Source organism: Diplotaxodon limnothrissa, linkage group LG7, assembly GCF_057381915.1.
Source record: "Diplotaxodon limnothrissa isolate DT_005_m linkage group LG7, D_limnothrissa_male_GT1.1, whole genome shotgun sequence".
Lineage (NCBI taxonomy): Eukaryota > Metazoa > Chordata > Actinopteri > Cichliformes > Cichlidae > Diplotaxodon > Diplotaxodon limnothrissa.
The window spans coordinates 29341849-29364987 of NC_140602.1; the positions used below are offsets into that span (position 1 = coordinate 29341849).

A 23139-nucleotide genomic window follows, 5' to 3' on the forward strand; every position below is an offset into this window, starting at 1 on the left:
GTACCGTGTATGTGTGCACCTTTATTTTTCTTGTTTAGTCTCAGAGATGAAGCTCGTTTTCTTTATAATTCATGACGTCAATGTCGGACATTATCTAGGCTTGATTCTTTCAAAATATTCCTGACTCTGATTCCATAGGGACTCGGATAATCTGCTGCAAACAGTAAACGAGATAAAAACAATGGGGCGTGATGTTTCGATGATGATCTTTGACCCCAGAGTCAGAGCCTGTCGGACGCTGCACACAGAGAGCTCTGAAACTTCAGGTGAGAGCTGAGTGAAGGTTTATTGACAAAGAGGAGGAAACAGGAAATCTGTTTACACTCAAAACTACCAGGTAAAAAAAGCATGTTAAACAAACTAAGCCCCGCCCCCTCACGTTACTTCCTGAAAAAGTGTAAAAATAGTTCCTTGGAGTCCGAGGTGCAGTCAAATATTGACCAATTACACGTCCTTTTATTCTCGTACAAACATGACACGGATAGAAAAGAGCATAAAAAACAGTGGCGGTAAAAACGAGGTCAGAATTTATATTTTTCTCACGCCGTTCGTCACGGCTGATTGGTTCTTCGGAGCTGCTGAGTTAAGGCACCGTGAGAGCTCGAAGAGGTAGGAGGCGGGGCCAGGAAAGGCTGAGAGCGTAGAGGAGGGGGCCGTTGTGGAGGGGACGAGGCGGTGTTGGAGGAGGGCGTGGAGGGGCCCGTGGTGATGGTGGCGCGGTTCAGGGACAGTGGTGGCCGCTGGGGCTTGGTGGTAAGGGAGAGCGGCTGCAGCTGCTCGGGGTACGGTGACGTGTGCCCACTGAAGGACGACGAGTGTGTGTGCTCCGTGTGCGTCGGCGCCGGGGCAGCGGGCGAGGCCAGCGACGTGGTGGGAGTCGCGGGAGAGTCCAAGGAGGAGGCGGGGCTCGCCTGTGACAGGTGGGTGTGTGTCAGGTGAGAGACGGTGTGCGGCTGCGTCAGGTGATGGCGCGCGTGTGCAGTCTGTGTGTGCGGTGGAGGCGGCGGTGGGTCCTCGGCTCCCACGGAGACACGAGGCCTCTTCAGCTGCGGGGGGAAGTTGTCTGACGGTGCCGCCGCGGCAACTGAGGAGCAGACGCACAAAAGTGACATCATTGTGACATTTTCTACATCGTCACAAAGAAAACAGCAAACATTGCCTCACCTTCGAGCTTCATCTCCATCCTCGCCCTCTTCCTCTTCTTCTTCTTCCCCTGCAGGAAACGAGCCGTGAGCACGTCAGCTGACACGAACATGTGACACATGATCACGCGACTTTCATACTCACATAGTTGTCTCTGGCCGACCAGCCGGGGTAAAGCTTGGAGTGCAGGAGCCTCTCTTGGCGTGCCAGCTCGTAGTATTTGGCCTGCTCGTCCTTCGTCAGTGAGTGCCACTGAGGACGGAAAAAACACAGCACACACGTGAAAAATGACGAATCCACGAACACGGAAAACAAACAAACAAACAACCCACCAATCAGATTCAATCTAAACTTATTTATATATACTTATATTTATTTACAGCCCTGCAGGACTCGGCCACAGTGAGGAGGAAGAACCCTCTTTTAACAGGAAGTAGGATCAAGAAGGGACAATCTACCTCATCACATGACTTTACCATTATTTTAGCTGTGATGAAATGATTTCATCATAACTTTGAATGTTTGATGATTCAGAGAATCTTACAACTTTCCTTTATGTAATTTTGATAAAGTTTAAATCTCAAACATGAAACTGATTTGATCCTTTCTGAACTTCAGTTTCTTCAATTCATCCCGACGGCTTTATGACGCTACACCTGACATCACTTTCTCCATAATGTCACTAAGAGTGACCTCTGACCTCCAACTTTCTGTCCAAATGACAACTTAATTATTAAAATTTATTTTATTCATAATTGTCTTGATTTATGAATCAAGAATAAAAACTTGATTTATTCTGAAAACATCACAGCTGTCAATCATTTTACATTTTAAATGTGAAATAAATGTAAATATGAAAACATGAATATTTGAACATGAATATGTGAATAAAATGTGTCTGGAACGTTAAAATGCGTAAAGACATTAGACTAAAAATTAAGCTCCGCCCCCTGGTGCAGTACCCTCTGTCCGAGGATCTGGTTGATGGACGAGCTCTCCTTCACTTTGCACATGGCGACCACTTTGGGCCGCTCCTCCCTCATGTACAGCATAAAGGCGTTCAGCGGCTTCTTGATGTGCAGCTTTTTGTCCTCGTCGCCCTCGCGCTTTGTTTCAGGCGTCGCCTTCCTGTGGGGACACAGGCGTGAGACGGGTGAGTGTAACCTTGGTGACAAAATGGGTGGGAGGAGCAGCTGCTGGAATTAAACTGTGAGGCCATTTATTTTTACCTTGGCTGAACGCTGCTGGCCCCGCCTTCGTCGCAGCTATCACTTTCAGGCTCCTGCTTGACTCTGGTGCGGACGATGGCGGGGTGGGGGACGGACAACTGAGGGGTGGGCACCAAGCGAGGAGAGAAGCTGCTCGACACCAGACTGAACAGAACAGGGAAAGGTTAAATACTACTGGATCATTAACAAAGCAACAATTCAAGGAGTGCTGCTACGTCCCATATCTGAGCATGTACTAATAAAAGCGTCACACAGACAGAATGGTTTATGAATGGTATACAGTTGGTATATTGTTGAATTCCAACAGTGAAATAAAGCACGCAGAATAGAAAATGAGACGACAACAAAGAAGAAACTGCATTAAATATGGACATGTTTATTTTAACACCTACTTTGCCCTGAAGAGTCCAGGATAATATATGTTAATTAAATCAGCTTGAGCTATAACACTTTCAACAATGTGAGAAAACTGGCCTGGCTCACCTGTTTTTAAAATATGAATCTGGATTTTTTTTCTTTAGGTTTTGTTTTATTTTGTTTATTTGTCATTTTAACAAAATAAACCCACAATAATCCAAACTGACTCGAAATGTAAAGCTTTTACTTTGCTAACACAACATCGTGATCCCTCAAGGTGTCCTGAAGCCTGAGGAGTAATACGAGGAACTCTGACATGAGGCGATAAGGTGCGAGGATCACGCTTCACTTCAGCCGCAGTGAGCAGGTGGAGCTGATTCAAAATACACATGAGCATCAAAACGGCGTGTTTAGTCTCGGTCACTTACCTCGACATGGAGGCGTTCATGGCGAGTGCTGCCGGCGAGAAGCCCCCGGCCATGGGGTACATATGCTGGCCCTGCCTGCAGACAGAAACACGAGCAGATGTGAGGACTTCTTGTTAGCTGACAGCCGTGTAACGTGTGCAGAAACCTCTCGCCAGCCCCACGACTGGATCTGCCGATGAGGACGGCCGAGGAGGTGGGCGTGTCCCCTCAGTGTTTAAGGCCGGGGCTTTTCCTGGAAGCATTGCTCTGATTCTCCAGCTTTTACCAGTTTTAGGTAAACACGAGCCTGTGTTATTCAGCAGCTGATTGTACAGGTACGGCAGGTTTCACATGAATCGTCGTGATGCCGTGTTTTTATGACTTCCTGGTCGGTGGGAGCCTTCAGGTTGAACTGGATCAACAAACAGAAAGTTCAGCTCCTCGCACTCGCTCTGTCGCTTCCTCATTCATAACTGTGCCAGAAGAGCTCAGCTCTGATTGGCTGAAAGGGTCACTGCAGAGCATCAGTGATCCATGTCAGCAGTGGTACTTCAGTACATTTCTTCTGTGCTTCCATGTGACTGAGTTTTTTTCTCTGCCCTCAGAAACAGCATCATTGTTTCCTCTGAGGGCTGTGATGGAATTGTGAGATTACCATGGAAACCCTGAACCGTGTGTGTGTGTATGTGTGTGTTTGTGTGTGTGTGTGTGTGGTACTCACAGCCATCCCAGAGGGTGTGGGATCTGAGGCATGGCTCCGGGGGAGACCGGGTAGCAGGAGGCGTGAGGAGACCGGGACACCCCTGCTGCAGAGACAACTCAGCTTCATGCTTCAGCTTCACCATCATGCCCACAGGATTAAAGATGGAGGCAGGGATGCCGCTTACCTGCTTCAGGAGAGAAGCCAGGTGAGGTCCTCGGTGGGGAGAAGGCCTCGGGGCTATAGGACAGCAGTGGGTGGAGGTGGGACACGTGGGGATGCTGCACTATCGGCACACTGCTGGACTGCAAATGGACAGAGACAGCAGCTAAGAGGCAAAGATGAATATGAGATTATAATCTCAGGGTTCTGGATTATTGTATCAGAGGAAGGACAGATTATTTTCTTATAAACAGCTCTTCGTGTTACTGATGCTTCAGGGCGACTCCCCGACCCAGGCCTTGGTCTGACTCTACCTGTGACATTACTGTAATACTGCTATGTGAGGGTGACTCAGTAATAGGGAAGCAGTTAGCGGGATTAGCGCAGAGCTGGAAGAACAGAATGATCGGATTAAAGCTTTCTGACGGCTCTTCTGTATGCAGATCCACCAGGATATCATTAAAACTGCAACATCAGAAGAATGAAACTCAAAGAAGTGAAGAAGAGATGGATGAAATGGCTGTGTTTGTCCACCAGAGGGCGCACTACAACTACAAAGGCCGAGCAGCTGATCGGGGCAGTAAATAAATAAGTGCACTCTCCATAAGAGGCTGTGCACATCGCCCTGATTTACAGCGTGGTGATGGTGAGGATGAGAAGGAGCACAGTCCGGCTTGTTTTAACCTCACATGTTGAATCAGTGACTATCTCCATGACAACATGATAAACTGGAGAAACATCATCCTCCACCTGCCTGAGAACCAATCAGGACGGAGCTGATGTTAGTTTCATCTCTAAGCTCTTACCAGGTGTGAGGGAGTCGCTGTGTCTCTGACGGATGCTCTTCCTGGGACGTCGAGCAGCGGCCACTGAAAGGGCAGGTACTGTGGAGACACACACACACACACACACACACACACACACACACACACACACGTTGGTCATGATTTCTCTGCAATATTTACCAGTAATCCCAGCACTGACACAAATCTGGATGAAGGGATTAAAGCCCGAAGGAAATCATCTTCCTCAGCCTAATAAAGTCTTTGCTGAAGGCCACGTCTGAGTTTCCTCCCAGCAGGTCGGACTAATCCACAGAACGCCCACAGGAGCAGCCTCCGGCCTCAAACTCACCGTGAAATGTAAACTCATCACCGAGGTCGCCCATCTTATGAAAACGAAGCAAACTTATTGGTGGAGGAACTGAAAGGTCAGACTTTTGCAGACTTTAGCTAAGCTGGCTGAGCACCGCGTGTTCCAGCAGCTCTGTCATAACTGACCAAACTCCATCAATGCTGGAACGAAAGCTGCTCAGACACGTTTCACCTAAGCCTCGTCTGAGCAACGCCACACAGGGAGAACCCGACACTCCCACTTCTGTTTTCATCCAAGTGAAGCTTCAACACGTGTGTCCAAGAACACGTTCACAGATCAGGTTCATGTCTGCAGGAGAACAGCTCACAGGAAGTCATATTACACCATCTGGACACCTCGTTTCCTCACATCAGGATGAACAAACTCACTGCTGCAGCGGCACCAAAGTGTGTGTGTGTCCGGGCTCTGAACACACACGGTGCATCTTTACTTTAACAGCTGCACTGAAACACTCTGACCCACCTGGATGTTCAGGTGAATGCTGATAATGTGCAGTGATGGAGGTGATGGTGTGACCTGTCCAGGTGTGTTGATCTGAAGCTCTGTGTGTCAGTGTTGCAGGAAACACTGACACCAAGATGAGACAACGCACTTTGTGACGCATGTTTACATTCCTGCACACCAGAAACACCAACACAGGGCCACACCCACTGATGAATGGACCAATGACCTGGCTTACACAGGAGGAAGAAGAGGGACAGATTAGATCTAAACCAAAGTTGTTCTGACCCCACCCCTTCCACAAACTCACACCCCCATCCCCCTCACTTTATCAAATGTAAACAGACCCCAGGTGCTCAGTCCTCCAATCAGCTGTGATCCCTGACCCTTAACCACAGGACCACTGTGACTGATGTGCCTTCTGGACTGCAGTGACATCACCACCAAGCACCTGAGCAGGTGAGCAGTACGTGCTCAAAGTCCACAAAACACCATGAACCACCAATAAGAACACAGCTCTTATCTGCTCCCACGCTCTGTAACAAGCATGTAAACACACACACACACACACACACACACACACACACACTGCAGTGAGATGACTTCCTTTGCATCGTCTCACTTTCCGCCTCGCTTGTTTACACAGAGCGGTGCAACACCTAGTGGTAGGCAGTGTCATAACATAACAGGAAGTTACTGAGTAGGACTTTCTGTTGCAGACTAGCCAGAGCAGTAGAGTCTGAACATCTCCATGACTTGCTGCGATCTCCGGGTAGAAGAATGACGGCAGCTTCCTTCCAGAGTCCAACCTCAGGGTTACCAAGGCACTCCAAAATAAACAAAGCAGACCCCTCCCCCTCTCAGGGAAGTAGTGCTGCGTAACCCTGAGTGAAAAAGAGGCGTGCTGATGGTGGCAGGATGCCCTGGGTGGATTCAGAAGCGTTGGCTCACGGCGCACAGCAGACATGTTTGGCCTGACTTACGTCCACAGCTCAGCTGCGTCAGTTGCTTAGTCATCCAGCTGCTTTTAGGGTCCTGAAGATGCTCCACCTCAACCTGCAATTCCAGCCTGAATGGAGCTCCTTTCTGTAGGTCTCTGGGGGTCCACCTACACCGTGCTGTGGGATGGAGGAGGCAGTGATTGTGGTCGAGGTGGTTTTCGCTGTCCAGCTGTTGGAGGTTATTCTGGAGCGATGATTGGCTGAAGCAGAACCATGGTGCTGTGGTCTTTTCTTATGGATGTAATGGCCTTCGTTTCCTGGAGGGCGAGGTTGGGAGGAGCAGTCCACCCTGACTGCTGATCTGAGTCTGGGAGGTGAAGACACCTATCAAGCTGCTGCCTTGTCTTCCTGTTCTGGTCCTGATGGTCCGTGTTCTGTCTCGGGATCAGATGAAGGAGACTCCTTCAGTTTGATGATGTCAGAGTGTGTGTCATGAACCATCAGTCTGACCCAGATCTGCAGCGAGCAGCAAGAACTTCCTGTTTCCTCCACGTTTGGGAATAAACTGTTTCTGTTCTGTGTACAGGAACACAGTGAAGAAAGCAGAACTGTGTGTGTGTGACTGTGTGTTAGTGTGCGTTAGTGTGTGTGTCCCTCTGTGTGTGAGGGTGTTTAAACAGGTTGTCCTCCTGGTATTTTAAGACTCTGCAGACAATATGAAGGAAAACAAAGGAGCTGTGGGACTGTCTGGCCTGCTGAGAGGGACCAACTTTAACTAAACACACACACACACACACACACACACACACACACACACACGGCCGGCTTTATCAACAACCTTTTAAAGCCCAGCCCCCTCGGTCCTCCTGCTTCCATTCACTACAGCTCAGGTGTGACTGACTGCAAGCCATCTCAGCCAATCAGTCAGATGCTGATTACAGCACTGCAAACAGACGAGAAGCTCTGTGTGTAAAATAAGAATCACCAACACTTCACCAGCGTGTCCCCACAGGTCTGAGATTCAACTCAAAACAGAGACACTGAAAACAGCACATCAGACTGGTTAAACTGGTTCAAGTTGGGATTAAATCCAAAGCTCACACAAAAATATAGATATAATAAAAATATAATCATCGTGTTGTTTTCTGTTCTGCAGAGGCTTCTATGCAGACATTCAGACACCACCCCACAGAGCAGGTGGAGAACCAGCTGTAACCTCAGGCTAAAAGATTAAAGTCGGAAAGCTGCAGTTCCTCTGACGGCCAGCAGGCGAGGCCCACACTGAAATGTCCAACTTTGGGAGAAATGATTGGTCACTTGGATGAGTGACTGAAAATTCATGTGTAGATGAACACATTCACTTTTTTGGGACTGGCTGACTGAACATCATCAAGACAGTACAGCAGACATGAACATGCTTCCAAACCTGCTCTCCTGTCACGTGTTTATAAATCCATCCATCCTCTTCTGCTTATCCGGGACCAGTTGCGTGGGCAGCAGCACAACAGCACAAGCAGAGAAAGCCCAGACCTCCCTCTCCCCAGCCACCTCCTCCAGCTTGTCCGGGAGAACACCAAGGCGTTCCCAGGCCAGCTGAGAGATATAATCTCTCCAGCGTGTCCTGTGTCTGCCAGGTGGTGTTTATAAATCACCAGTTTAAACACCAATGATGATGTCACAGTGCCCCATCAATCTTTTGTATACAGTCTATGCACTAACCTGCAAAGGGCCTGAGTGTGTGGGCAGCTTTAAATGGAGATATTCGCATGTATCAACATGCACGTGTTACCAAAAAACAGGACTGACACGCTCAAATTACCCCACACACACACACACACACACACACACACACACACACCTTCTTTCAGATCCTTGAAGCTAGTGTATTTGCAGTGTCTATGTATGCAGTGTGTGTGTGTGTGTGTGTGTGTGTGCGCGCACATGCGCATGTTTGCAGTGCCCGATTAATGACAGCCTCTGACCCGCCCTCAGACTGCCAGGCACACCTCCTCCTCCTGCTCCTCCAAAACACTGAGGCTACGTCCACACTAATGCGTTTTTGTTTGAAAACGCATCGTTTTCTCTCCGTTTCGGCCTCCTGTCCACACTGAGACGGCGTTTTCCTCAAGGAAAAATGCAGCGTTTTGAAAACGCTCTCGAAAACGCATACATTTCAAAACGGAGCTGTCCAGTCGCAGTGTGGACACTGGAAAATGCAGACTTTCTAAAACGATGACGCATTTTAGTCATGTGACCAACTAAACAAAGATAGCGGAGGGCATTATACAGCAGTTGCTTTGATTGCTCTCAATTTTGACAGCCCTAAAAAAAGATTAATATCAGTTTGTACATGCTCCAGGTAGCTTTTCTTCAAATTCTTTAATTCTCACTCACTTTTGCGAATGCGCAGGACTGGAACATAAGCGTTTTGGGCCGTTTCAATGTGGACGCACAACTCTGTGAAAACGACTGAAAACGCAAGTGTAGACGCGGAGCGTTTTCAGACAAAAACGCTGTTTTCAAATCTATCTGTGCTAGTGTGGACGTAGCCTGAGAGGGGTGCAGGAGGTCTGAACTGTGAGCAGAGCAGAGATACCTGTGCTCTTTCACACCTGAGCAGCATCACCAGACTGCAGGTGTGGCTCGTACCCGACACCTGGACCCGGCTCTGGTCTTTCAACAGCTGCATAAAGGCTTCCTTTGCTGTCTTGTGTAATCTCAACAATGAACATAACCCACTTTTGGTTATCACACATGTAAAATAATTTGAAGAGAAATTACAAAAATGAAATTTTTCTGAACCTGAAATCCACTGCGGAGTCAGTTTTATCCTGATGCTCTTTTCTCAGTGTTTCTGTCAAAAGACGTTTCAGTAGCCGGAGGCCGAACTGCGACTTAGCTAACCAGCTCTCGGGTAATGATAACAATAACAAACCCACCTGAGAGCTTTCAGACTTTAAACACACAGGAGAAGGAAAGAAACCCCAGACCTGGGTTCCTGGGAATACTCGGCTGTAAAACTGACATGAAATGTGGCCTCAGGGGGAAAATGATTTATTTGTGACAACCTCAGGGAGTGGCACCAATCATCCTCCACCTCTGGTGCCAGGATAACAACTGGACAACTCTGCCCTCCCAACACAGTGGTCCCTAAAACAGCATCCATCTTTCCTCCAGTCTGTCATATCGACTCTTTTTAAACCGCATCACAAACTTCCAGATCAGGCTGAACAACCGTAAAACCACCTTCTCGTCATCATCCACTTTGCTCTGTAACCATGGTTTGCTTTAAGCCCCGCCTCTACCCAAGAGCAGCATTCAGATCAGAGCCCCTCACCGTCACACTGCATTAACCTCTAATCCCAGCTCGCCAACCCCAAGCTACAGCAGCTAATCTGCAGCTCGTCACTGAGCTCGACCTGCCCAACCACACACGCGCGCGCGCACACACACGCTCGTGCACGCAGCCTTCAGGTGAGTCAGCGTGATTTTCGTCTCTGCTGCGGCCTTCTGTCGTGTTAAAGTGTGTCACGTGAATGGCTTCATGTGCATGAGCGTGACTGAGCTGTACCAACTGTAAGTACACATCTAAAAATAAATCACCTAAAAAAGTAAATAAATAAATAAACAAATAAATAAAAATGCTCAAATTGATAAAATATTTGAAAAACAGAAAATCTATTTAAAAAATTCAATAATAAAATTTAAAATTCTATAGATAACATTTTATGTTTTTCAGATAGCATTGACAAAAATCTAAAAAAAAAAAAAAGTAATTAAAATCTGAATGAAAATGAAAAATGAAAGCCAAATGAAAAAACACTTTCAGCATCTCTGTGTCTGCGTCTTACCGTTCGGGCACCTGCCGTCAGGGCTCCATTGGCGAGGTACGGGCTGCAGAGGTTCCCGAGGTCAGGGAACATGAAGAACGGGTACCCGACGTAGGGCGAGGGCTGGAGGACGCCTCCATCACGCTGCTGCTTCCTCAGAGCTGAGAAATAGATAAAAAGGATCAACAGTGCACGCTGACCTGAGACCAGTTCAAGTTCAGGCTCACATTCAGTTCAGCTTTTACAGCCCAAGACCTGAATCAGATTATTAATCAGCTGCATCTCCAGTGAAACCCTCATTCTGATTAAGATCAGGAATTTACGATGCCAAACACCCTCTGACTTCACCGCACTGCTGGAAGCAGGAAGCTTACACGTGTAAGCACAAAAATGTCGGCTAAAATAAATCAATGCCAAAAACAAAATTTAAATCAAGCTAATGAAAAATTTCTTTTAAGTAATTTATCATTACTAAAATATCTAATTAAAATAAATAAAGTGTTCTAAAAGAGCCAATGAGAGAGATATAAAATACTGAATATTTGTAGCAAAAATTTAAACCCCCCCAAAATGATTAATATTTAAAAAAAATAAACAAACATTATATGACAGAAATATGCATGAGAAATAATATTAATATTTAAATATAAAACAATAATTTTAATTAATATTTATTATTTTGTATATATTACATTAAATTTAATATAAAATGTTACATTCCAAATGTACTTAAATGTCTAAAAGACATGAAACACACTCAATATAATTAAAATAAGATTCCAACAAAGTCAGGAGCAAATACATGAAGACAAGTCAAGTTGTCCAAGAAATTACATTAACCCAATAAAATTTTCTAAAACAATTAAAACAGTCAAAATATTTGCAATGAACTAAAATATATAGCAAATAAACATAATAAGTGTTTGTAAATATAACTGCTAATAGCTCTCTGAGACACCCAGAAATATTTATATAAATAATGTAAACATAAATGTGGCATTATCCTTTAAATGCAGAAAAAATGTGCTTAAAATATTAATAAGAAAGGTCAGACATGTTTACAAATACAGAAACATGGGTGTAAAATAGGGCTAGAAATAAAACAAATCTAAATGACAATAGAGGATTATGTCAATAAAGTACCCAGAAACACCTGGACTCTTACAGGTGTGTCTCTTGGAGGTTTCACCTGGTCTCAGGTACACAGAGCTCCGTGTCCAGGTGTTCTGCTGCTGGAGACCATCTCCCTCCCAGCGGGCTCATAAACTTCATAAAGCAGCACTGTGGCTCTTACCTTCCTCGCTCAGCTGGCTCTGCCTGCCCCTGCTCACCACACCTGGACGGGGCTCGGGGCGCCGGTCTGCCTGCACAGAGGAGCACACGGGGAGGGTAAACACAGCGCCGATAGCCCGCTGGGGTCCCGGCTGCCCCGCTGTGGCCCCGCTTTGACTCACCTCTGAGTCCGAGCTGCTGTTGGTCTCTGACTCGTTGACCAGGGAGGACTTGACGTCGTCCAGATCTCGCTCGGCGGACACGTTGCGCTTCTCCTCCTGCTCACCTTCGTCTTTGAAGGCGATGAGCTCGTCGCTGGCTCCCAGGTCGTCGCCGTCCTCCCGGCTCAGCTGCGGCATGGCTGGACGCTAACGACGGCTAACACTAGAAGCGACTTAAGGGCTAACTCGCAGTTAGTACACAAAAGTCCCGGAACACCGAAGCCCTCTCCCAGGAAAGTAGTTAGCTAAGGTCAACTGTGCGGGACCTCCTCAAAGTCAGCGTTAACGCCAACTTAACGGCTTTTTCTATCCGTTTAAACCGTTAAATAAACAGAAAACTCCCCCAACAGCTAGCTTACATGCTAGCTAGCTCCGTGCGGCGTTCACGGACACTTCAGCTTCAGGCGTCGAATTCCTGAGGAGCGCGGTCCTCCTTCAGCCGAGCTCCTCCAAGAAAAACCTCCTTACAAAAGCAAAGTCTCAGCCACAGATGCTTCAATGATTTTAAAACACCCCGTCCCACCAAACATGAAACTAGAATTTTAAATCCTTCACGGACGGACCGTCGACATCTTAATAAGCAAGCCCGAAAAGTTCATGTCCCCCCTGTGTGCAGTTACTGCTCCAGCGGAGAAAGTGGAAGGCCTGCCCACGGTGATCCCTGCATCGTTAGTCCGCTCTGAAACGTGCATAATTCCGCACACCGCTGCGGTTTTACTCTGCTCGTTTCCGCATATCGCGCAGTTTGCTGATTCAAGACGATCACTGGAGGCGTGGGAACGGAGACGGGCTGCACTCAAGTGGAGTGGAAGGAAAAGACTGCGGGGGTGGAGGCTGGAGGAGCAGGGGACCTGCACTGGCCCCGGATCAGTTCACCGGAGCCGGGTGCACGGGGCCGCGGGCTGAGCTGATCCTGGATCAGGCACAACAGGTTGATCCTATCTGCGCGCAGAGGAGGAGGAGTTCACACGGAGAAAAGGAGACTTTCAGAGTTTAAAGGAGCAGTTCGACACTTTGTGCCCTCACGGACTGAAACGGGACACACTTCCACCGCAGATGCCGAGCACAGACCCCGGGCCTCAAATTCCGCACTCTGCAGCTCCTCCAGCGGCCAGCAGGGGCGCCAGCGGCGGGTCAGCCCCCATACACTCCCGTGTTAACGTGTCCGACATTTACAGCAGAAATAAACGCGTTTACAGCAAACATACATATATACACACACACTTGTTTTCATATCATAACCCCAATACTAAGACCACATTTTGAGTCTCAAAAATATATTTTTCTTGTTTGTCTGCCAATATTCACTAACTACTACCTAAGTAGTAGCAAAACTGTAAAAAATGGGATGTAAACTGGAAATAGAGAAAGTTCACCTTCAAAGTAAAAGTCAGGGTTGCAGTTAACATCTTTCACAAGGCAAAACTTTTATGTTGAAGTCTCCATATCCACTTTATGTCCCGCTCAGGTAGTAGTTTGATTTTGATTTTGATTTGATTTTTATTGATTAGCATTCAAATATCTCAGTGAAGACAGAACAAAGATCTACCACAAAGCACGAAAGCATGAGACAAGGCTAATCAAAAGGTAGTGATTATTTGCGGACAAAAACTACAAACATTTAATACTACAGACACAGGCGGCTGTGGCTGCTAGCTGTCTGCTGTCTTCATCTCAGCAGGTATCTGTATAAACAATATTGGGAGCAGACTTTCCAGAGAGTCTGAAATCCGGGTTGGATGAGTGAAAGTCTGTTAATTAGAGCTGTACCTGTCCAAATGTCGCCCCCACATATATAAAAGTGTTATGAGCCCAGCGGGAGCTCTTGGATGGTCTGTTAGTACAGTAACTTCACAGCAGCCATTTTATTGGCCTCATGATGCCATTAAAAATGCTCCAAAAGGCTCCGAGAGCCACAAACATGGTCCAGAGGTCCAGTTAGCAGACAGCTAGCAGCTAGAGCCACCTGTGTCACCATCAACCTGCCAAAGGGGCCACGGCTGTAGTAATGCAAACTTTAAGCCTTAATCCAATTTAAACAGGTGAGTGTAGGAATAATAAATTGGTGAATGGCGCAAGTTGTATAAATGCTTTAAAATTAGGAGTCTATTGGGACGGACTCACTGCTGTCTCTGCTGGACGGAAGAGGAGCTGCAGCTCACAGGTCTCTGTTTCAGTGGGATCGTGTGGATCTGGATTGGAGGAAACGAGGTAAAAACAGCTGGCACACCGATACCGTCTGTCCGGTATCAGTTTCTGCTGCACATGAGCACAGTGATGGGTTGTGGTTCTAGAAGGCAGAACCGTTTTGGCCCGAGCGCTGCGCGTGTGTTTGTGAAACGTTGGGATGCGTTTAGGGCCGGTTTGGAGCTTCGGGTTTGATGGGAAAAAGAAAATAAGCTATCATCAGCAGAGCCGGGCTGAGGAGCTGATTATTGTTTCCAGCCTGTCTGTCTGTGCTGATGAAGCAGAGCAGGAGGCATGTACTATCCCATCCCAAAAAACTGAACACACTCATTACTGCCCACTCACAGTTCTGCTGTGCTCCCTGTGGAGAGCAGCATGGTGGCCCCACTGCCCCCACCCCTTCCCCTCCCCCTCTGTCTTTTTGTTTGTTTTTTCCTCATTTTCTAGGCTCTCTTTGTCCCCCCTCCTCGCACCATGCAGATTACGGTCATGCATGTTGAGATTACAGCAGCTCTCTGCAGAGGAAGTCTGAGGACCAAGCAGAGACACACTGAGTATGTGAGTGATACAGAGGCCTCACAGAGACTACCTTCACGTTAATGACAGGCTGCCTCTGTTAAATCAGCTCTCATTAAAGACAAAGAGCCTGTTTCCATCATAAACACATCCACACATCCCTGAGTCTGGACACACACACACACACACACACACACACACACACACACACACACACACACTGAGGAGACTTAACAACGCATGCTGGGATTCTTCTCTTCTTTAAATAGTTTAAACTCCCAAACAGGACTCTGAACCACACATATCCCTCCGTCTGCATCCTTCTGACTACAGGCGAATCGCTCAAAATTCCCGACTTTGACTGGACACGTTAATACTGTGTGATGTTAACCACGAGCAGAGTGTTGAATACTGAGTTCAGTGTGTGTTCAGGAGTCCCAGTGAGGCTGCAGTGATCCAAACACTCAGCTTATCACAGAGATGCTCAGCATGTAAAATTACCTGTAGTAGTGAAACCATACATTTAATGTTGGCTTGTATACATTCAGTTTATATGAAGCATGCATGCATAAATTAATAATCTATGACTTTGCATTTCACTCAGAATTTTTGCTTCTTGTTTGAAGGTGCAGAATAATGCAAAGAAGAATTATTTTGAACTGTGAATCATGCAAAGCTGAGCAGCTCCTGTTGTTTTTGATTTCATCCTTTTCTTAATCACTGGATTATTATAATAATAATTTTATCACTTAGAACACACACAAGCAGACACTCACTCACTCACACACACACACACACACACACACACACACACACACACACACACACACGCAGGCAGCCACACACACACACACACACACACACACACACACACACACACACACACACACACACACACACACACACACACACAGCTGGTCCTGAGCCTGTTGACAGAATCACACCGATTCATCGAATGTTCAATAAATAATCGATAAATATTTAAGAGTCCTTGTGTGTGTGTGTGTGTTAAAGCTGTGCTTGTGAGGATATGCTAACACAGTAGTGAACATGTGTTCATCATCTAACATAACTCAGATTAAGCCTCTCGTCCTCACTGAGTGAGCCTGCTTGTGCCAGAGGAAGTGGCTGCTTTCTCAGAGCGCAGCTCGTTATTGAGCGTCTCTCGGCCACACTTCACCCTCCTTCACACACAGCACACACTCCACTTCCTTGGAAACAAAAGAGGGATTTCCTCCTCACCGAGACGCTCTGGAAGCTCAGCACACACCCACGACCGTGTAGAGTTAGACATATGTGTCTGGTCCCGGTCCTCGGGGTCCTCGGGGTCACCGGGTTCACGACGCGGGCTGCAGTGGGAGGCAGCCTCTGTGGTTACGACTGAGCGGCGGTATGCGGGCCTGGAGAGCCCTGGGGAGCCTCGCTGTGATCCTCCTGCTGATGCACAGCTGCTCGAGTTTCAGCTGCTACAGCCAAACAGGGCCAGGAATCAGACCTGAACCCTTACAGGGCTTCAGGTCCGTAACCCCGCTTCCTGCTGATGAAAGCAGACACCCCGGTGTATCCTCCCCCCTTCAGATGTGCTCATGCTCTCTGACTTCTTCCTCAGAGAAAGAAGACTCTGAAAGTGTTGGAGCTTAGTGAGGACATGCAGTGAAGGAAGTGTCTGCTGCTATTTCAAACTAAAGCTCTCGATCAGATCCACAGATGATGGATCCTAACAGGCTGAAAACATCTGCTGAGGTTTCTCACTCAAACTCATTGTTTTACCAGCTGCAGCTTTCAGCAGAGAGCCCAAAAACTCCAGATTACAGATTACTCTGACAAACAGAGCTGAAGTTTAACTCAACCACAAGACAAACCAGCAGCTTCAGAGAGCAGCCCACAGCTGGAAGGCACAGCTGTTAGGAGAGGGAGAGGCTCTGCGCACATGCAGCTCATGGTTTCCGTTTGTGAGTGGCGGCCAATCAAAAGAAAGTTGAGTTTAAGAGGGTGGAGTCTAAACAGCTTGTTTTAAACCAGAGCTACACCAAGAGCCAGAATGAGAGATTTGAGGTGTGCATGATTCACAGGTGCTCTGTGAGAGAGTCTGGAGCTGTGCACTTTAATCTGACAGTCACTTTAAATAAAAGAATAAAACTTTCCAGACATTTGAGGTCAAATGTGGAAGCAGCACATTTTGACTTTTACTGAAAGCCAGAAAAAGAACAGCGTGGAGTGTCATGATACAAACCCACAAATAAAGCTAAAGGTTTCTCACACAGAGATGAGCTCATCCTGATGGTGCTCTGAGGACAAATGTTAAATTTGGGAAGTCTGAGTGTGCATGTGGGTGAAAATACAGAAGTGAAACTGAAAAAGGTCAAAGCCATTGAATTTGGTGTTGCAAATATGTTTTCCTAAACCTCAAGCAGCCACAGCGTTCATCACTGACAGCAGAATGCATGTTTGCTCTCAGGCTCCTCAGGGCAGCTTTGCATGATCACAGCTCAAAATAATTCTTTTTTATGTGATCCTGGGCCTCAGTGCAGCCTGTCTTACACTAGCTGTTTTAGCTCCTCCCCCTATCTTTTGACTGGCTCCCCCTCACAAACAGAGGGTTGGACTGCAGGTGGGGCTTCATGGCCGTGAGCATGTCACAATAAGTGAAGCAGCATTGATCCAGGAGAAGAAAACGAGAGAGAAAGTTTCTATGGAAGTTTTCTGCAGAAGGTTTCCAGCAGGGCAGAACCTCTGTAACCTCTGAGCTCCTCACATACTGCCGAGATGGTGGCCAAGACAGACACAACCGCAGAGCTCTATCTTCAGCTGTGATGTCACTTCTGGTGTTTGTGAGGCCGCTGGCATAAAGCAGGTGTAGCAGGTGAGGGGAAACCTCACTTTATATAGGGATATCCTGTTTGTGTGACATCATACTGAGCCAAGAGTTGAAAAAAACACCTGAACCCTGAGTGTCTGCCTCGCAGGGAGCAGATTAAAAACAGCTAGGGAACATCAACACGTGGAGATTTAGCTTCATCCTATTTATTACACAGCTCTTTAAATTCACAGCTGTGGGCTTTGACATTTTTCCAAAGTTTAAGTCTAAACATCTACTCCTCCTCCCTCGGACTCAGGGGGTAAGTGGGCTCCCGTTCCCTCTGTCAGCCGTCTGCAGATTAAACTGCAGCAGATTGAGGACGTCTGGCAGAGCTCAGGTGAGTTTATCAGCTCATCTGTGAGTGTTTGTGCTGCTCTGAGCTCGTCACAGCCCAGAAACAGAGGAATCGTAACAGCCGAACTCCAGCCGTTTCATCACCCCCTGGACTAATTTACTGTGAAAGTCAGAAACTTCCTCTCTGAGGGTTTCTCTAAGTGGCTGCATGGAAGCCTCAGACACCACGCTGAGCAGCATTTGTGTGTGTGCGCGCGCGTGTATGAAGTGTCTGAGAAATGATGTCATCGACAGTGGGGCGCAGAGGAGGAAACAGCTGCCAGTTGAGTCTGCAGCTGGAGCTCTTTCTTTCCTCCGTTCTGCTGGACCCCAGATCAGGCTCCCCAGTGACTGCAGCCATGCTGAAGGTCAGAGTTCAGGGTTGAAGCACATAACTTTTAAATGACGCAGTGAGCTCAACTCTCAGTGACTTCTCTCCTGACTCCACTCACTGGTTTTGGAAGTATCTTTGAGCCTTGGTGTTAGCGTTCTGCCCAGAAACAAGCTCATTCTTGTTTGTGGAGGTGTTCACATGAGAATCTGCACCCACAGACCTGCTGATCAATCACATCCGATCACAGTCCTCAAATTTAACAGCACACCAAAGCTGGAGCTAAGCCAGCTTGGAGGCTCTGATAGTGCAGTTAACAGGACAGCAGCCATATCGTCAGGTGACTGTGTTGGCCTCCAGGCCGTTAATGTTTGAAGGTTTGCTGTCAGGTGTTCATTGTTTTCAAGGCCAATATTCACTCTAGAAAAAAAGAGCATTTAAAAAAAAAAGCCTGTCAGCATGAAAAGAAAGCTGACTCCTACTCAGGAGCTTGTTTTAGACAGAGGATCATAAAGAACGATTATTCTCGACTCTAAATCATGTAAAGCTTCTCCAGTGAGGTCCAAGAATCAGAATCAGTCAGCTAGTTTAATAAATGTTGACAGCAAACTTTTGTCTAAAATATTGTCCAGCAGACTAGAGAATTATATACCTAAGCTTATTAAGGCAGATCAGACGGGCTTTATCAAGAATAGAGAATCAATTACAAACATGAGAAAATTACTGAATATTATAGAACACTCCAATGTAACCAAAACACAAGGACTTGTTGTATCACTTGATGCGGAAAAAGCTTTTGACCGCGTTGAGTGGACTTATATGTTTGCTTTAATGGAGAAATATGGCTTGGGCAAGGGGTTTATAGACATGATCAGATTGTTATATCTCACCCCAAGAGCATGTCTTGTAGTTAATGGTATTAAATCATCAGAATTCTGTTTACAGAGATCAACAAGACAGGGGGACCCGATTTCCCCATTAATTTTCGCTTTAGTAATTGAACCACTGGCTGAGGCCATTAGAAATAATCAAAGTATATCTGGATACCTAATTCAAGGATTTGAATTTAAAATGTTACTATACGCAGACGATGTTCTGCTGTTTGTCACCAATCCCCAGGATTCTATACCCTCTGTATTATCTATTACAGAAACTTTTGGATATTTGTCCGGGTATAAGGTTAATATGACCAAAACTATTGCTATGCCACTGGGAAATTTGCCTGTGACATGCAACATCCCATTTACCTGGTCGGGTTCTTGATTTAAGTACTTGGGGATACACATTTCACCTAATATAAAAAGTGTATTGAAACAGTGTCAAACAAGATTTTTCTAGATGGATGGATCTCCTGGTCTCCTGGATGGGGAGAATAAATTAAATTAAAATGAATGTGTTGCCACGGCTTTTATATCCTTTACAAATGCTCCCGATAACTCTTACCAAAAAAATTGTAAAAGAAATTGAAAAAGATCTGTCAAGGTTTATTTGGAGGGGAAAACGTTACAGCTGCCCAAAGATAAAGGGGGTCTTGCCTTTCCTAACATTTTGCTGTATAACTGGTCATGTCATAGTAGAGTTATACATGAATGGATCCACGCATATCTAAAAGAGACAGAGAACCCCCTAGAAGCCTGGACATGTTCGCCATTTAATCTCCTAAGCGAACTAGTGAGTAAATATATTAAAAAACATAACAAAGTAATGATTGATACTTACTTAAAAACATGGCGTGATATGAACAAATACATTGAAAGTAATCCTATACTGAGTTATTTAACACCTTTTATAAATAATCGGCACTTTACACCGGGAATGAAAAGTGCAGTATTTCAGAGATGGTTTGGTGCAGGAATACATGTGGTGGGCAATGTTCCCTCTAATTTTTCATGTGTCTGAGCGAACACACAAACTCCCTGAGCGGTCTCCTGGACCACTGTGAGCAACAGCAGACGTGTGCACTGTGGTCACGCCGGCATCTAATCCATCCAAGTTACATGGTTTATTAAAATAATCAAATTACAGCCTTTACACTTATGTTAGACTACTTTTAATTAACTGCCTTAGCCCACTTACAATGAAAATGTAGGAAAAAAATCTATTCATTGACCTGTGTAGGATGTTAACACCAGGGGCGGAGCGTGGGGGAGGCTTACTGGGCTTAAGCCCGGGTTGTTTTGTCAGAAGCCCGGGGTCTTTTGGAGTGTAATTTTTTCATAGTTAGATGCCTGGCTGACAACTGTATAAAACAAAAAGTACACACAATATTCGAAGCACATAGTGCACACTGTGGGAATTTACGACTGTGCGTGAATCCCCCCTGATATTGGTATGATCCGAGCTCAGGCACTAAGCGACTGAGCGAGGGGGCGGGGCAGCTGCTGCCTGTGAGTGCACTGTTGGAGAAACGGAGCCAGCCATACTAAGGAGAGCTAAAGTTTGAGCAGGTACCAAAGCAAATCATTCGTACCGTACAAATAATGTAAATATGACGGTGCATCACGAAAGATTGATATCAAACTGATCACTTGACCAATATTACGTTACTTGCTCTTCAAGTGAATCAACAAATGGCGAAATGAAAAGCCGAACAAATGCTATTTTTTTTTAGAGAGTCTTAGCTTACGTGTGTTTATTTCATATTTTCAGTTCTTACCCTCCCCGACTAAATCGGTTTCAGTAATGCACTGAAATATAAGAATGGACATTAGAGGCTTCTTTCAAAGAAAAAACTCAGGTAAATGTTATTTTATATATTATGCTTTGTATGTTGTTCAGTATATTTCTATGCAAAACAAGAGGGATTTCAGTACAAAGCAGGATATTCACATTTGTAACCAGATATTTACATACACTTTAGGGAGAAAACATAAAACATTTTTACTGTACAACATCAATTTAGAGTAAACTTTTGTTTTAGATAAATATTGAAATATCTTTTGAATTAGTTAAATGTCAGAATAAAGAGAGACAGAGCTGTCTATTTTTTATCACTTTGATCAAATTTAGGAGTACATGTACACTAAGTTTGTTAATTAATAAGAAAACTCCAGACGATTCCATTCTGAGCTGAAGAAGCTTCTGATAGGTTCGTAGAGTCCATGTGAGTAAATTGGTGGCACAGCTGTGGATGCATATAAGGCAAAACACAGAGCCTGTTTCTGTGACATGGGAACATCAAGAGATGTCAACCAAAACACCAGGAAAAGAACTGTGGAGCTCCATAAGTGTGGCTCAATTTTGAATACAATTTGGTGCCATTTAAAATTAAGAAATACAGATAGTTTCTCTCTTTACTCTCAAAGTTAACAAATATGTTTTTTATATTTATCAATCTAAAAAAATAAACATTTAGTCTGATTTGATGTTACAATTTAAAAAGTGTTTGTGTTTTCTGAAGAGTTTGTAAATATCTGTATATTTGATGATTGTCAGCACAAAGAGAGAGAGAGGAACAGAGAGGGAGAGAGAGGAGCAGAGAGGGAGAGAGAGGAGCAGAGAGGGAGAGAGAGGGAGATGGAGAATGAGGACAGAACAGAGGTGGAACAAGAGCAGGTGAGACACACATGTTAGTCAAATGGTTGTTTACCAAAAGTATCACCGTATCATAGGTCCTCATGTATCTCGTACCTAGTGTTTCTTTTTAGGTTTGTTATTTTTCAAATTCTATATTTATTAAGTTATGCGGGCTTGTTTGCACAACAAATGGTAAATGGCCTGCATTTGTATAGCGCTTTTCTAGTCCCTAAGGACCCCAAAGCGCTTTACACTACATTCAGTCATTCACCCATTCACACACACATTCACACACTGGCGATGGCAAGCTACATTGTAGCCACAGCTGCCCTGGGGCGCACTGACAGAGGCGAGGCTGCCGGACACTGGCGCCACCGGGCCCTCTGACCACCACCAGTAGGCAAACACGGGGTTAGTATCTTGCCCAAGGATATTTGGCATGCAGCGAGGAGGCAGCCTGGGATCGAACCACCAACCTTCTGATTAGTGGCTGACCTGCTCTGCCACCTGAGCTACAGCCACAAGGCTAAATAATTATATAAACTTTTCTCAATCTAAATATTGTACATTGGTAGAATTAAAAAATAAGTGTAGTGCAGGTCTATGATGATTTTTAGTGCTACTATCATCTAGTTCTGATTCTGGTTCTGTCTTGGTTAAATCCTAAGTAGTCCTGATTTTGAACTGTTGTAGTCCTGTTTTAATTCTGGATCAGTTCTGGGTCTGGTTGAATTGGGGTTTAGTCCTCATGTCTTGATACAGCCCTGATTTTGTTCTGCCTTGCTGCTTAAAAACTAGTTTAAGGTGTCCTGCACATGTGATATATATTTTTCCCTATATGAAGTCATTCTTTTTTGAACAAAACTCAAAACAGAGCCTATTAATCTTTCAGTCATTTTTACCCCCCCCCCCCCCCCCCCCCCTCCCAAAAAAAACCAAAATCCCACATGCATACTACCCTTTTGGGCTAAGCCCCGGGTGTTTCAAATGTCTGGCTCCGCCTCTGGTTAACACTATTGGAAGTAAAAATAACTTGAACTCCAATTTTGAAAACATAACTTTCTTTTTAAAAAAAAGCTCTGACTGGTATTATGAGTCTGTGGTCTGGGAGAGAGTCCTGTAGCTCTCTGTCTGCAAAATATAGTATATAATCACCAAAGCTGGGCAATTAATTATATAGTTACTTAAAAAAAAAAGTGACTCAGTTTGGCAAACAACAAAGTTTTTTTGCAGCTATTTTTTTAAATGCAGCCAAGGCGTTTTTAAATAAACATTTCAAACTATTTACAGAACAATCAGCTGTTCTGCATCAAATTTGATGCCACACAAATTATTTGTGCCACTCCAAAAAATCATTTCTGTCCACTATGAGATAAAGGAGAACAACAGCCTGATACCTGCAGGCCTGGCAACAGGAGATGTATCACTCCTGTAACACCTGTAACATTCAGCAGTCGCCTCATTGTTCTGACACACACAACAAAACTACACTACACACTAACTACACAAGATTTGCGCTAAACGTCTCAAATCTCTCA

At 45.5% G+C, this 23139-nt stretch overlaps 1 protein-coding gene across 1 annotated transcript; it reads right to left on the reverse strand.

Moving 5' to 3' along the window:
• Positions 1 to 345: 345 nt before the first annotated feature.
• Positions 346 to 12650, reverse strand: LOC146628484 (transcription factor 7-like 1-A). Its single transcript, XM_085357867.1, has 12 exons — positions 11820 to 12650; positions 11660 to 11729; positions 10387 to 10526; positions 4805 to 4882; positions 4024 to 4141; positions 3858 to 3942; positions 3158 to 3232; positions 2373 to 2516; positions 2106 to 2271; positions 1288 to 1395; positions 1165 to 1213; positions 346 to 1084 (listed from the first exon to the last, which is right to left on the reverse strand). The coding sequence occupies exons 1-12, from the start codon at positions 11994 to 11996 to the stop codon at positions 552 to 554; spliced, it is 1743 nt and encodes a 580-aa protein (XP_085213993.1). The 5' UTR covers positions 11997 to 12650; the 3' UTR covers positions 346 to 551.
• Between the last annotated feature and the right edge of the window lie 10489 nt (positions 12651 to 23139).

What these genes read in the sequence shown, in the direction of transcription:
- LOC146628484 (XM_085357867.1), bottom strand. Translation starts at nt 11,996, where the DNA reads ATGCCGCAGCTGAGCCGGGAGGACGGCGACGACCTGGGAGCCAGCGAC. An exon ending in ATGAACGCCTCCATGTCGAG is followed by an intron (nt 2,517 to 3,157) that starts GTAAGTGACCGA and finishes TGTTCTGTTCAG; the next exon opens with TCTGGTGTCGAGCAGCTTCT. An exon ending in GCCAGCAGCGTTCAGCCAAG is followed by an intron (nt 2,272 to 2,372) that starts GTAAAAATAAAT and finishes GTGTCCCCACAG; the next exon opens with GAAGGCGACGCCTGAAACAA.